The following is a 13,804-nucleotide window of genomic DNA, read 5'->3' on the forward strand; positions in this document are numbered from 1 at the left end:
TACCACATCTACCACAGGTTGGAGGTTCATTTCCAGTGAGTAGAAAATGATGGGTCCCAAATGTGTGTCCTATACTGAGAGGTCAGAATAGGACATCTGTTTGCCGTGATTTTGTTGCGGAGGGCCAAGAACCTAACTGTGGCATTATCACATGCAATTTGTTATTTATTTCTGCGTTTCACATGCGTTGCCAGTGTTGTCGCAGTTTCTTTCTTAAGAAAGGCTTCAGATCTGTGACAGGGACAGCAGCCGTAGAAAAAGTGGTTAGTGGTGTGAGCGATGTGGCCATTTTGTCAGCTAGTACATTACCCGCGATGCCTCTATGGCCAGATACCCGACATATTATTACATGTCTATATGATAAATTCTGCATAAGAGTGAGTAAAGTTCAATGAAAACCGGATTTGTAAACTTTTGTAAAGAATTCAGCGCTTTTACAAGGCTTAACGAGTCTGTAAATACTATTGTTCTGTCGAGTTTTAATTTATTTATATGTTTTACTGCAGACAGTACAGCATAGGCTTCTGCAGTGAAGATACTCGTTAAGGGGTTCAATACATCAGATTTAGAAAAAGAGGGTCCAACAGCAGCATAAGATACACCACAATATGATTTTGACGCATTTGTGTAAAATTCGGAACAGCAGTATTTCGATTGAAGTTCAGGGAAATGCATAGCAATTTCTAGGTCAGGAGCGTGCTTTGTGACCTCCACAAAGGATACATCACAGTCTATCACCTGCCACTCCCAGGGCGGTACTAGGTTAGCTGGAGACATTAAGCGATGTTTGTAAATTGGGACATCCATTTCTTCGCTAAGCTCTCTTGCACACAGTGACAAAGGAAGTCTCATAGAGGGTCTATTATGAAGAAGTGTCTCACATGTCAAGTCGTTAACGGTTGTGAAACATGGATGTTCTTTATTAGAGCGCACTTTGAGAGAATAGGTGAAGCTGATGTATGTTCTCTGAAGATGGAGTGACCACTCATCTGACTCTACATATAGACTTTCGACAGGGCTTGTCCTAAATGCGCCAGTGGCCAGACGGATACCCAGATGATGAACGGGGTCTAACATCTTAAGCGAGCTCGGTGCGGCAGAGTGATATACTGCGGCACCATAATCTAACCGTGATCGAACTAGGCTCCGGTAAATATTCAATAAACACTGTCTGTCGCTACCCCAGGTTGTGTGGGATAGGATTTTAAGTAAGTTCATTGTTCTAAGACATTTTTCTTTAAGATATTTTATGTGAGGAATGAAAGTAAGTCTGGAGTCAAGTATAACACCAAGAAATGTGTGCTCTTTGTTTGCAGGAATTTGTTGTCCGCCCTGTTCTACGCAATTATCTGGGACCAGGCCTCTCTTTCTTGTGAAGAGACGACAAGAACTTTGGGGGGGGGGGGGGGGGGGTTGACTTTAAATCCATCTTGGTCTGCCCATTTGGACACCTTGTTTAAGCCCTGCTGTACCTGTCTTTCGCATTTGACCGCAGAGGCACCGTAGCCTTGGCATGTCTCATTGGGTGCGCGGCCAGCGACGGAAAAATTTTCACTGTGCGCGCGCACCGGCGCGCCCTGTTCGTCGTCTCCTAGGCCACGAGTGGACTTCTTGGCAGCGCCACTAGCTCGCGCAGCGTGCTTAATGAGAGGCGCGACTTCGTTGATGAAGATGCTGAAAAGAAGCCCATCGGCGAAGCTCTATCGAGTGACGCCGAAAGGAACGGAGGTGCTGATTGGAAGACTCTCCTCAACGCAGCACGAGCGGCGCGCCAAAGTGATAAGCTATTAAATTATGGGGTTTTACGTGCCAAATCCACTTTTTGATTATGAGGCACGCCGTAGTGGAGGGCTCCGGAAATTTCGACCACCTGGGGTTCTTTAACGTGCAGCTAAATCTAGGTACACGGGTGTTTTCGCATTTCGCCCCCATCGAAATGCGGTCGCCGTAGCCGGGATTCGATCCCGCGACCTCGTGCTCAGCAGCCCAACACCATAGTCACTGAGCAACCACGGCGGGTAGCGATAAGTGATTCGTTTTATTTTTCGCTCATTTGGCAGTTAGAACTGTGAGGCTATTCGGAGAACCTATGTATGCGATTTTTCGTGCTTTTCAGTTTATTGGTCTTTTTGGTTAGATAAAAGTCGGTAACGAATAATGGCATTTTTTTTCTGTGAATAAGATTACTTTTGTACTACGCCTTGTACAAGGTGATGGTCGGTACTAGGAGGAACCCACGTGCGCGTTGTTCTGAGTGCGAGAGTACCTATGAGTTGGAAGAAACGCGGTTTGAGTCAGTACGCTAAGTGAACGGGGCAGCTTTTATCTGTAGGATGTGTGTGCTAGGGTTGCGAGCAGACCCTCTATAGGAGAAGGATGAGCTAGCTAAGTGGGTTGGAAAGCTAGAAAAAGAAACACGCGAACGAACAGAAGCCGAGGAAGGTGGTAGAAGACAACCAAACCAACATAGAAATAAAGCTGAGGGCTGTCATTCCGCAAAGTGATGGTGAACGCTTCGGTGGCTTCACTGTAAGCGGGCCGGTATGAAAGCCGAAATCACTACGCAAGAAAGCAGTGGCGGACCCGTCAGGGATGGTCGCGAAAGGGTCACTGCTGAACTACTGGCCGCGCAAGGGCAACAAAGCAAAGGGTGAGGGTGAGACAAGCGGGGAGTCTTCGCGGTCCCAGGTGCAGCTAGCGGCAGCGAGGAGAAGGAAAAGTGTCGGGTTGTCATTGTTGGGGATTCGAACATGCGTAAAGTAGAGCCTGTGATAATTGAGATGGTAAGTTCAGGCGAGCCAGTCCAGATTTTCGCGTTTCCGGGATAACCGGTTAGGAAAGTGATAGCGAAAGGAAAGGAACACATGTGGGACACAGTGGAGGGGAGGCACCTAGTTGGGATAATAAAAGAATTAACTTATGAAGTTTTATGTGCCAAAACCACTTCCTGATTATGAGGCACGCCGTAGGGGAGGACTCCTGAAATTTAAACCACCAGGGGTTCTTTAACGTGCACCTAAACCTAAGCACACGGGTGTTTTCGCATTTCGCCTCCATCGAAATGCCGCCGCCGTGGCCGGGATAGTTGTGATAATAGGTGGAGTCATTGACGTACTGAAAGGACGGGGGACAGGAATCACAAAGCAAATAGCCCAAAGGGTAACCGACCTGCGGAATGTTTCAAAGGAAATGCAAATCACAGCATGCACGGTGCCAGAGGTTGAAAGTCAGGGATATGAAATTGAAAGGGCACTGTCTGCAGTAAAAGGGGAAAGTTGGACACTAGCTAAGGCGATGAATTTTAGGGTGATCGACCTCAACCAGGAAATGCATTGGGCAGGAGGCGAAAGCGCTTTCTTTTTGCGTAGCGGGATACATTAAACGATAGCGTAGGAACACAAGTTGGACGTGGATTCGGGGCATGAGCAGTAGCTGTTTTAGGCGGGCGCCAATATTGAATGCAGCGCCATACCAGCTAGGGGCATAATTAGACCACAATGAGTTAAGACACACAAAGGATAAGAATATAGACGGTAAAATCTGTTACATAAACATGTAGCGTGGTTGCAAGCAGAAAAATGACTGGAAATTGAAACGCAGCTGAATGACGAAGTTGTTAGCGTGTGCACCTTGACCGAAACGCATCTACGAGATTTGGAGGAGATGCCTGTTATGGACAATTTTTTATGGGAGTAATGCGGCAGATTGGCTGGATAATGGAAAGGCGGAAGCGTAGGCAAGCTAATTAGGCGAAGTATGAAGTGCCAAAGGGTAAAAGAGACAGGTAAGGAGCAATAATAGGATAGCGGCGCATGGAAAGTCAAAATGACATGGCATGGAGTAGCTTACCTATGGACACCAATGATAGTAGCGATCAAAATAACGGATTGATTGCATTAGAAGAGATATTCGTGAGTTCAAGAAATCGGTCATCGTGATATCAGCAGGAGATGTGAATGCTCACATGGAGGATTTAGACGGGTATACTGATTGCAACAGTTGTCTAATACTGGATCTGTGTGATGAACAGAACCTTATAGTGGATAACAGGAGGAATAAGTGTGATGGACAGGTGACGTGACAATGCGGAAATAAGCGGTCATGTGTCGGTTACGACTTAGTCCCAGAAACGGTCTGCAAACGACTTCACCAAATGATGATAGATGAGCATGTAAAAGATAGCCTGGGTTACGATCATAAACATGTAATCTTAAAATTTGGAAGAGATACTAACGCAAAAGAAGAAGCGACAACATCAGAATTTATCATAATTAATCAAAAACAAATAAGAGATCACAAAAAACATAGGGTAAAGAATGGGGGAGGTTTTTACAACAGTCTGCGAATATAAGAAACTAGTAGACGTTATGCAGCAGGAGATAAGACAGGAACGGCAAAAAAAAAAAAATTGTTGGATTGGAAAGAGGAAACCAGTGAAGTAGTGGAAGAACGAAATAAAGAAAACTATAGATGAGCGCGAGCAGGCATCAAGCTAGCTTCGAGAAGCCAACAAGTCGGTACTACACAAAGAGGTGCTTCTTAGATGGAACAAGTACCGACAAACTAAAAGTGTGGCGAGTGAGCTCGTGCAAGACGAAATGAAATGCACAAGTGAACATTGGGTACATGACATTCGCAAGAGAGTCAAAGGCCCACCAAAAATATTCTGTACCCATGTAAATTCAAAAACAGCTAGCTATAAGGGGTGAAGACGGTAACATATTCGAAGAAGACGATACGCTGCGGTACATCAGAGACGTTATTAGGGATAACTTCGGCCCAAAAGAAAGCGTAGTTCAGACTGCAACAGGTCCATAAACAACATAGCAGCCTGAGAGATGAAAATTTGGCGTACAAATCTTTTACTGAAAAAAAAACATACGAAATTGTCCCTAATCCCTAATAACATGGCAGCAGGAACCGATGAAATCCCAATATAGTTAAACAATAAGCTCGGTCCGAAAAGTAAGGCACTGCTGACTAATGCCGTAGAGCAAAGGACTAGAAGGAAGGAAATTCCGGTTGGATGGTGTGAAAGCAAGATTAAACCTCATCTACAAAGTCAAAGGGGATAAGGATAAGACGAACTGGGAAAGGCCAGTTAAAGTAACGTCGGTTATATATAGAATTGCAATGCACGCCACAAAAGCAGAACTGTCGAAGTGCGTGAAGAAAAATGATGTACTGAAGGAATTACAGAATGGTTTCAGGCCAGGCAGACGTTTAGATGATATTTTTACTAACTCAGTGCATAAAGATTTGACGAGCTCAGAATAGAACTTTATGGGTAGCATTTCTACATATTAAGGGAGCCTACATAGAGAGGGAATTGTTGTGCTGTATTCCAAGCACAAAGGCATAGATGACAATTTCGTGGAGCTGCTGAGGAAGATATATAGAGACAACCGAGTACAAATTCTATGGGAAGGCCGAAAATGTAATGTAGTGGTGGAAATTCCCCAAAGACTGAAGCAAGGATGTCCTCTGTTTCCGTTCTTATTCACGTTTTCTGTTATGGGTGTAGAAAGACGACTAGAAAACATATAGTTATGCTTTGATTTGTCATACATGCGTAATGGAAAAATGGTGCAACAGAAGGTCCCCGGACTGATGTATGCGGACGGCATAGTGCTTCTAGCGGACAACGAAGGAGATTTACAGATACTTGCGAATATCTGTGGCAACGCAGCGGCCAATCTAGGCCTAGGTTTAACACAGAGAAATCGGATATTATGGCCTTTAATGAAACGACGAGTAATTACGTGGTGTCAATTCAGCAGCAAGCCATACCCACAATGAGGCAATATAAGTACCTTGGCGTATACATAAAGGAAGGGAAGCCATGCTCAACCACCCACCAAGATAATCTGAAAGTAAAGGGGAAGCAGAATAATGAAATAGAGTACTTTGGGGCCACAATAAATATGTGGTAGTGCGTGGAATCTGGAAACGAGCAATTGCAAGTTAACCAACGATGGTTAGGACGGTTGGCTTTGGGAGTCCACGGCGAAATCACAAATGAGGCAGTGCAGATTACATGGGTTGGGCTTCATTTGAAGTCAGAGAGGCCCAGAATAAATTTAGTTTTGAAGAAAGACTCAAGAACATCGATCGAACTAATTGGGTGGCTAGAGTGGACAAATATCTGTACCGGAAAACCGCGAACATAGAATGGAGGAACAGGCCAAGAATGTTGGCAAACAAATGAAGGGTACTTGAAACTGCAAATACACAGGCAGGATTCATCAAAAAGAAAGTGATAGAAACAGACACTGAATTGGGTGAATTGAATGGAAACAAAACAAGGCTGTGGAGATTGAAAAGAATCAGAAGAAACAAATTTGAAGATATGGAGGATAACACAATAGTGCCTTGCTTTTTGAGACTCGAGCTGGTTGCTTAAGGACAAAAACATACCGGAATGAATATTTTCAACAAGATGGGGCAAGCGTATGCTGCAGCAAAAATCTGGAGACTACTCTGCGCGTCCTAATGGAATGCGAAGGGATTGACCAAGTGATACCCATAGGTAAGATACACCTTCCAGAAGCGCTTGGATTTAAAGCGGACGGAAGCATCAACTGGTCATTGGTCGAGAAAAGCAAGATGGGTTTAGAGTATTGGTGGAAAATATCGGGGAGGAAATTGATGCGACCAGGATCCATTACAGGCATAGGTAGCGGTGCAAGGTAGATGGAGAAGTTTTGAGGGCGGAGAAAAAAAAATTAGACTGATGTTATCAAAAATGCTAGAATGAAAAGCATGTAAAGCATACCTGAGTAACTCAAGCAGCCTAGGGGGCAGGTTGTCACCGCCCCTTATCATAAGAGATGCCGATAAATAAACATCGTCATCATCGAAGTGGGAGAGATGATCCCGGCTGCTGCAAGGCCCATTTTTCAGCATTCGAACACACCTGTGCGTCATGCATTTCTAATGCTATGCCCGCAGGCTTCGGTGTGTAGCCGCTAGGTGGCTCCAAGTGTTTTAGGCGACCGTGAAAGTGGAGTCCCGCTGCAGTAGACGCCTCATCATAATTCATCATATGTTGTATCGCTATATTGCTTAAATACTAAAGGCTGTACCATCGACAGTCAATGTGAGGAGGATTCTGCCATTTTTTTGTGTTGCCACAGCAATTACAAGGACACTACATGCGTATTTCTGCCATCGGCATCGACGTCGGCATCGCCGTGAGGTTCCGTTTAAAATCCAAGTGCGAAAAAATCGTCGTCGCGTGCCGTATGCGGTACGTGCGAGTGAAAGCTGGCGAGGGTGAGCCGGAGATCGCGGCTCGATCTCGCGCATTCAAAGGCGGAAAGCAGGGAGGAAGCGCACCGCCATCCGTCGCGCGCAAGGCTTCAGGGGGAGTGTAGGGCCGCCTGGGCTGCCCGCAATAGAGCAGGCAGCCCAGGCGGCCGCGTGCGCACGGCTGTACGTCGAAAGCCATCTGCAACGGGTACAGAGTCCGCGACGAGTTGCGTTTCCGCGGCGTACTTCGCGTTGATGTGAGCGGCTGCGCGAAGTTCAATTCGCTCGCTGCTGCTGCCACGTTTCCTCACTGCAGTGTTCTGACGGCGGGTTTCCGCGGTCATCGATTGAGATGTGTTCATGTTGGCTTGTGCGCGCCTGACACCTTGCTTGTGAATTTAGTAAGTATGCGTGTCTTTACAAGTTCATACGGCCGATAAAACTACTATCCTTATTTTGTATAGCTGTCCACTAATCTTCTATCGCAATAGATGTTCCGCTTTTTTTTTTCAAAAGAAAACAAAATTTAATACAGACGCACTGCTCCTTATGTCCTATACATCATGGTTTCGCAGACACATTGTGTTTAAAGTTTTCAAAACAAAGTGATGCGCAAAATTACTTGCTTCAACGGTGACTTCCGTCAAGGCACTGATAGCTGAATTTTATAGCTAGCTACACTTTGTGGTGGAAGATGGAAATACGCCCACGAGAGTTGTGAAAAAAAAAAGTTCGGTTTCCTTTGGGCCCACCCTTGCTGACAGTTACGTAAGTACAGATAGATTATAGGTGCATTGACTCAATCCATAGCCCTTAATCAGGGCGACCTTAAGAAAGTGAGAAATAAGACTAGTTTGCCATTTTTACTCGTGCAAGAGTAAGAACAGAAAGCAGGTTACAGGACAAGGCAGACGTGACAAGGTGCGTGTGGTTGACTATGCCTGAGGCACTGTTACCTATTCTACTTTATAGTTGTTGGTGGTTTGGCTATGGTTCCGGGCTATAAATAGTCAGCGCTTCTCATTTTCCCTTGTGCTACCTCGACGCGTCCACTCATCTCGTGAGGTTAGAGAATTATTTAGTATATTGATGTTTGAATCCTTAAGGAGGTAAGGCCCCATAAATAAGTCTTTTGAATAAGCAAACCAACACTGTTTCTTCGTGGGGTAGTTCCACTAGGGAAAAAAATTGAATAAGGTATTCCTTCTCTGCAATATATTTCGACGCGATGGCGATAAGTGGGGCGAAAAATGTTCATTTCCGATATCGTTGCGCTAAAACAGAGCCGCCAGGGAAGCACATGAATTCCTTTAGCGAACGTATTGCTCAAGGTTATACTGTTTTATACATTCTCATTCTCATCGTGAAAGTGTTTCAGAAGAATATTGAGCTTCCCTTGGGCAGGAGAAAGAGGTGCGTTGAGCGTTCATTCGATAAGCGCAGCTGTGGTATCTCAAATAGACAGTGGGCGTCTCCGGGCACGCTCCTTTTCCTTGAGATAAGGCCAAATACAATGTTATCGGCGCCGTCGGCTGTGAGAGGAGTGAACAAGTGATCGACTGAGCTACTCTAGACGTCGAGTGCGCCACGTAGGACCCACTATACCCTCTCTCATTCATTCCCAGTCTATTACTTCCTCAGAGCAACTTCGCAGAGACGACCATGCCCCAGCGGACGCTGATAAAGCATTGCAAGGCGCATGTATCAATTTGTGCTGCTGAGTTCTGCACTGATCTTTGAATGAGTACAAAAATGTCACTGTTCGTGGTCTGTTTTTTATTTTTAGTTTTTGATGTTACTCAGAACAGCAGGGTAACTTGACGTTGCTCCCAATTTAGGTGTGGAAGGAAAGTGAAATAAACATATATATATATATATATATATATATATATATATATATATATATATATATATATATATATATATTCATAGGAAGCCAACAAGAACACCAGGGACAGTTATTATAGCAAATTGCGAAATTGAATTAAATAAACCATAGATTATTGGCAATGAAAGTGGATGGAATGAAAGTGGATTTCCATAATTCCAGTAATAATTACGAGTAATTTCCCATATGTCGTCCTTGGTGTCTTTGTTGGTTCGCTTCTTATAATATGATTAATGAAAATCGGGCCCCTCGGTTCACCCCCTTTCTTCTATCGCTCTCTCTCTCTCTCCCTCTCTCTCTCTCTCTCTCTCTCTCTCTCTCTCTATATATATATATATATATATATATATATATATATATATATTTGTTGCCCATGTGTAACTCGCATTCGAAGATCTCTTTTATATATGTCCTTGTACCCGCGTCGAAAAGTCGCCTTCCCGTCGCCAGTACACTTGTGTCTTAAGACGAAGTAAAACAACATGTTCTTGAAGGTTTTTTTATCTAAACCTCGATTTATGTTAAGTGTTAGTACACCAACACGTTTATGAGTACGCTGCGACGCGAAGCAATCTAATATGCGTAATACCCATACATGGGCTTACAGTTAAAAACTGCGAAAGTATGCGTCTGAGAAGAAGGCACCTTTACACCCCGCCGAGGTTCAACTTAGGCTACCGATGTGCGCAAATTTAGGCTTTGGAGTGCGAGGGCATTTCGAAAGCTTTTGCTGGAGTAATTACCCACGGAAGCTCAACTTCATTAAATAAAAATCTTACTTAGTAAAAAAAAAAAATAGGTCAACTAACTTCTCAACATCACAGAAGTGACGCCTACATCAGCTAGGTGCTTCGATAATCGCATTCGGCGCAATATACTGATCGCGCCTACACGTCCGGGAGCCCCACGCACTGCCTTGCGATACTGGCATGTTTGACATTATCCTCAAAATGACTGAGTACAATAAACATCTGTATCTAAGCGGTTATTGAACTTACAGTGTATAGTCCACCATTGAACCTTGAAGTAAATGTAAAACATCGTGCAGAAAGAATGTACGATGATTGTCCGACGTAAAAGAACAGCCCAATGCTTCTAAAGAGTAATTCACTTTATTAAAGGAATGACGCAGTTGAAGGCGCACATTTGTGGCAGAAAGGACATTTAGCTTGCGTGTGTATTGTTTCGTTGCGTTATACCACAGAGAACACAGGCGCTGACCAGCGCATCTATAGCGCTGCCACAACCCCCTGCAGCAGCCGCCACAACGGCATAGGGGGGCGGGATAAAATGCGGGGCTGACCTTCCCAAGCGCTCCACCACAGCATCAAAATTTCCCGACACCCCGATGCTCTCACTCTACAGCATGACTCGACAGCCCCGGCTATTCGTTCACAGGCACGGCCTGACAAAGGATGTCACGAAGGCACATCTGCAACGAAGTGGAATTATGCCCTCGCATTGTCCACTGTCTTACCAACCTTCGCAACAGCGCTGCACATGATGAAGAAAGTTTGACGAAATACCTGTTTTGGAAATGCCATACCTAGAATTCATAGCATGTGTGAGAAACACGTTTGCGTTGAAGGTGTTTTTTTTTTTCTGATATACTTGCAGTGGGCATTCGTTGGCGAACTTCAACAGCACGCGCACTTGGCATCTGCGCTTTTGTGTTGGCGGTGAAAGACCGACCACCGATCGCGAAAACACGGAATAAGTCACAGGGAGCAGCTATCGGCTTTAAATAGGTTCCTTATAAGAGATTCACTGAGATGTTTGACTGCTCGCGTAATTCCGTTTCAGTAATTGTCTGCCAACTTTCCCTTCGGAATAACCCGTATGGGCAACCCATCTTCATAAATACTTTTTATTTTTTATTTTTTTCGTTCCCGCTCGTTCATTTTTTCTGCGCCAGCCATGGTAGCTCATATCGGCTACGGCGTGGCGGTGCTAGGCACGTGGTTGCAGGATCGAACCCGGCCGCGGCTGCCGCGTTCCGATGTGGGCGCACTGCGAAAACCCCCGTGCACCGTACATTCGGTGCACGAGGGAACGCTGCATTTGGTGCATTCGACGCATAATAAGCGCGATAACCTCGATGCACACTGTAGTCGGGGATTCTGGAACTACAGCGTGCTTCGCACGCATAATAGAGATTATCTCACTTATTTTCCCAGGACTCGATGAGGTCTTCCTGTCCCAATTCCCTCCGATGGAATTAAAGTTTTACGTTACACGCATCTGAACGAAAAAATAGAGAGAGAAATAAATAAAGAAATTCCACGTGCTGCTTTGCATGATATCGAAGGTATTTCTCGTGAACTGCCAAAAATTAAATGTGGCTTAAGCAGCGTTTGGTTCTTTACACTTTTTCATTCACAATCATAATGGAGTAAAACATGGCGGCTATGGCCTGATTACCTGAAAACCATTTTCTTGCCACCCAAGGCGGGTTATATGCAGCAGGCAGCGGGCTCCAACTATAGAGCACCACGACCTAACCTCAACGCGATGCGACGCATGGACATGCTTGTGAAATGCCAAGAATAGCCATATTAATGCGAATCACTCTTCTTTGAGTGCAGCCGGGATGGGGGCAGCCGGGAGGCGACAGGGTGGAGGGGGGTTATCTGGCCGTTCGGTGGGTCGATCCCGGTGATGCGCAGCCTATCTCACCATATTTGTGGGCTCATCCTGGCGATAGTGCTGCCTAAAATTATGTGTCACAGAGGTGACCGATGTGTGCCACTTGGGTTAATTGGCTATTGTCGCTGGGGCAACTGAGTACGTGCTCGGTTGCCACGGAATATGTTTGACTGTGGTTTAGTTTGCTTTCAATCTTATAACTTGCCATTAGAAAAGTTCTGTCTTACTTATTTTAAGCATAAATAATGCAGCATGTAATATTTACGTAGCCGTTCAATAGGCAACGGTTACAGATTATTCATAGAAGCGTTTTCTACAAGTCACATGTTTCGCATTACGTCGACGTCAACTACAGTTCAATCGGCTCTTTTTTTTTATCTCCGGCTCAATGTCGAGAAATGAGTCTTCACAATGGTGTTAAAAAAATTATCAAATTAGTTTTCTTGATTCTATTTCTCGATCTCGGATATTTCTAGCAAAACGGTATGATTACTGAGGAATCATTCAACCATAAATATTTCATTGAATTTTCCTGCAATTCTTCCACTATTCACTCCATTCTTCATAGGGAGAAACCTTGAACACCAAAACTTTTTCGAAGTGAGAAACAAGAACACTCTAGCTGTAAAGCTTGGAAGAGTGTCTCATTTCAAGGCAATTCAGACATTTCACTCATAAATGCCGTCTTTTTCTAGCCTAATTTTCTCACCATCCTCGCATCAAAACATTATGCAAAATATTGCAACACTTACCGGCAGCAGCGACTGAGATGAAAGAAAAAAGCAGAGCCAGCGACAGTGCTAAGACACGTGGGGTGTGAAACGACGACATTGTTAGAAGCGACGGTCCTCGATCAGGCACCATCGTAGGCGAAAACCCTCCGGCTGCAAAACCGTAGCAGCCTCGTAAGAGGGTACGCGTATGGGGGTCCGATACGGCAAAGAGAATTTATGCACCTTACACGTGACCAGCACTATTCTGATATATCCTGGGAAGAAGCCGGTGGGCGTCACCTAGCAGACGCCATGGCCGGATCTGCACACAGCTTGGGAAAGGTAGTGGCAGAGTTGAAAGTGATAGCGTGTGCCGATAACATTTATCGGTGGAAACAATGGACCGCGTTGTGGAACCTCCTGACAGAAACATTCCTCTCGTTACGCTGCCACCTTATTTTCGACCGCTAAACGTCGCGCTGTGCTTGCCGCACGGACGTCGTAAAGAGAACCTAGACGTTCACACCACCTTCGTCTAAACTCTCCTTCTTTTCTTTTTTTTTGTTGGAACTCGATTTTTGTTAAGCTTTCTCTTACACTTCACGGCATTCTTTTGTTTTACTTTCTTTCTTTCTTTCATTAAGCGGCTTCTTTGAAGAGTTGGTTGCGGCGCGATATATTCATTTTAGTTTCAACAAATAGCAGGCGTACATTGCCATATGTTTTTAAATAAACCCGCCGTGGTTGCTCAGTGGCTATGGTGTTGGGCTGCTGAGCACGAGGTCGCGGGATCGAATCGCGGCCACGGCGGCCGCATTTCGATGGGGGCGAAATGTGAAAGCACCCGCGTACATATATTTAGGTGCCCGTTAAAGAACCCCAGGCGTTCCAAATTTTTGGAGTCCTCCACTATGGCGTGCCTCATAATCAGCAAGTGGTTTTGGCCCGTAAAACCCCATAATTAAATTAAAATTTTTAAATGAAGCGTTGTTTCTTTTCCTATGACTGATATTCTCGCAGATTTAAAAATCCTTATGTGGCCCGAAAGCAAGCGCAGCCTGACGGGTTTTAAAGCTTTGAGGTTTGAAGCTTTGAGGTTTAAGACGCTTTTAGGAGGCTACGCACATAATCTGCTGCTCCCTGACACGCGGGTGACGAATTTTTGCCGGTGGTAGCTGCGAATGCTTTGCCAACGGCGGAGATCTGTCTTAGCGTGAAGAAAACAGATAATGACTGACAAGCTGAAACCGACATTTTAAGATGGTGCCACATTGGGCGCTAGCTGGGCTGCTTCGGCGTACTGTCT

General features: G+C 45.0%; 1 protein-coding gene across 2 annotated transcripts in view; it reads right to left on the reverse strand.

The window, feature by feature from the left end:
- The window catches only part of LOC126537871 (MAM and LDL-receptor class A domain-containing protein 1-like), a 242,010-nt gene extending 228,626 nt beyond the window's left edge, over nucleotides 1-13,384 (reverse strand). Inside the window, exon 1 of one of the 2 annotated variants that reach the window (XM_055074502.2) lies at nucleotides 12,538-13,384. In XM_055074502.2, coding sequence (XP_054930477.2) covers nucleotides 12,538-12,649 — 112 coding nt within the window. In that variant the 5' untranslated portion in view covers nucleotides 12,650-13,384. The remainder of the gene's footprint in view (nucleotides 1-12,537) is intronic. The other variant, XM_050184968.3, reaches the window with a different exon arrangement.
- Nucleotides 13,385-13,804: the final 420 nt, after the last annotated feature.

Source organism: Dermacentor andersoni, chromosome 4, assembly GCF_023375885.2.
Source record: "Dermacentor andersoni chromosome 4, qqDerAnde1_hic_scaffold, whole genome shotgun sequence".
NCBI lineage: Eukaryota > Metazoa > Arthropoda > Arachnida > Ixodida > Ixodidae > Dermacentor > Dermacentor andersoni.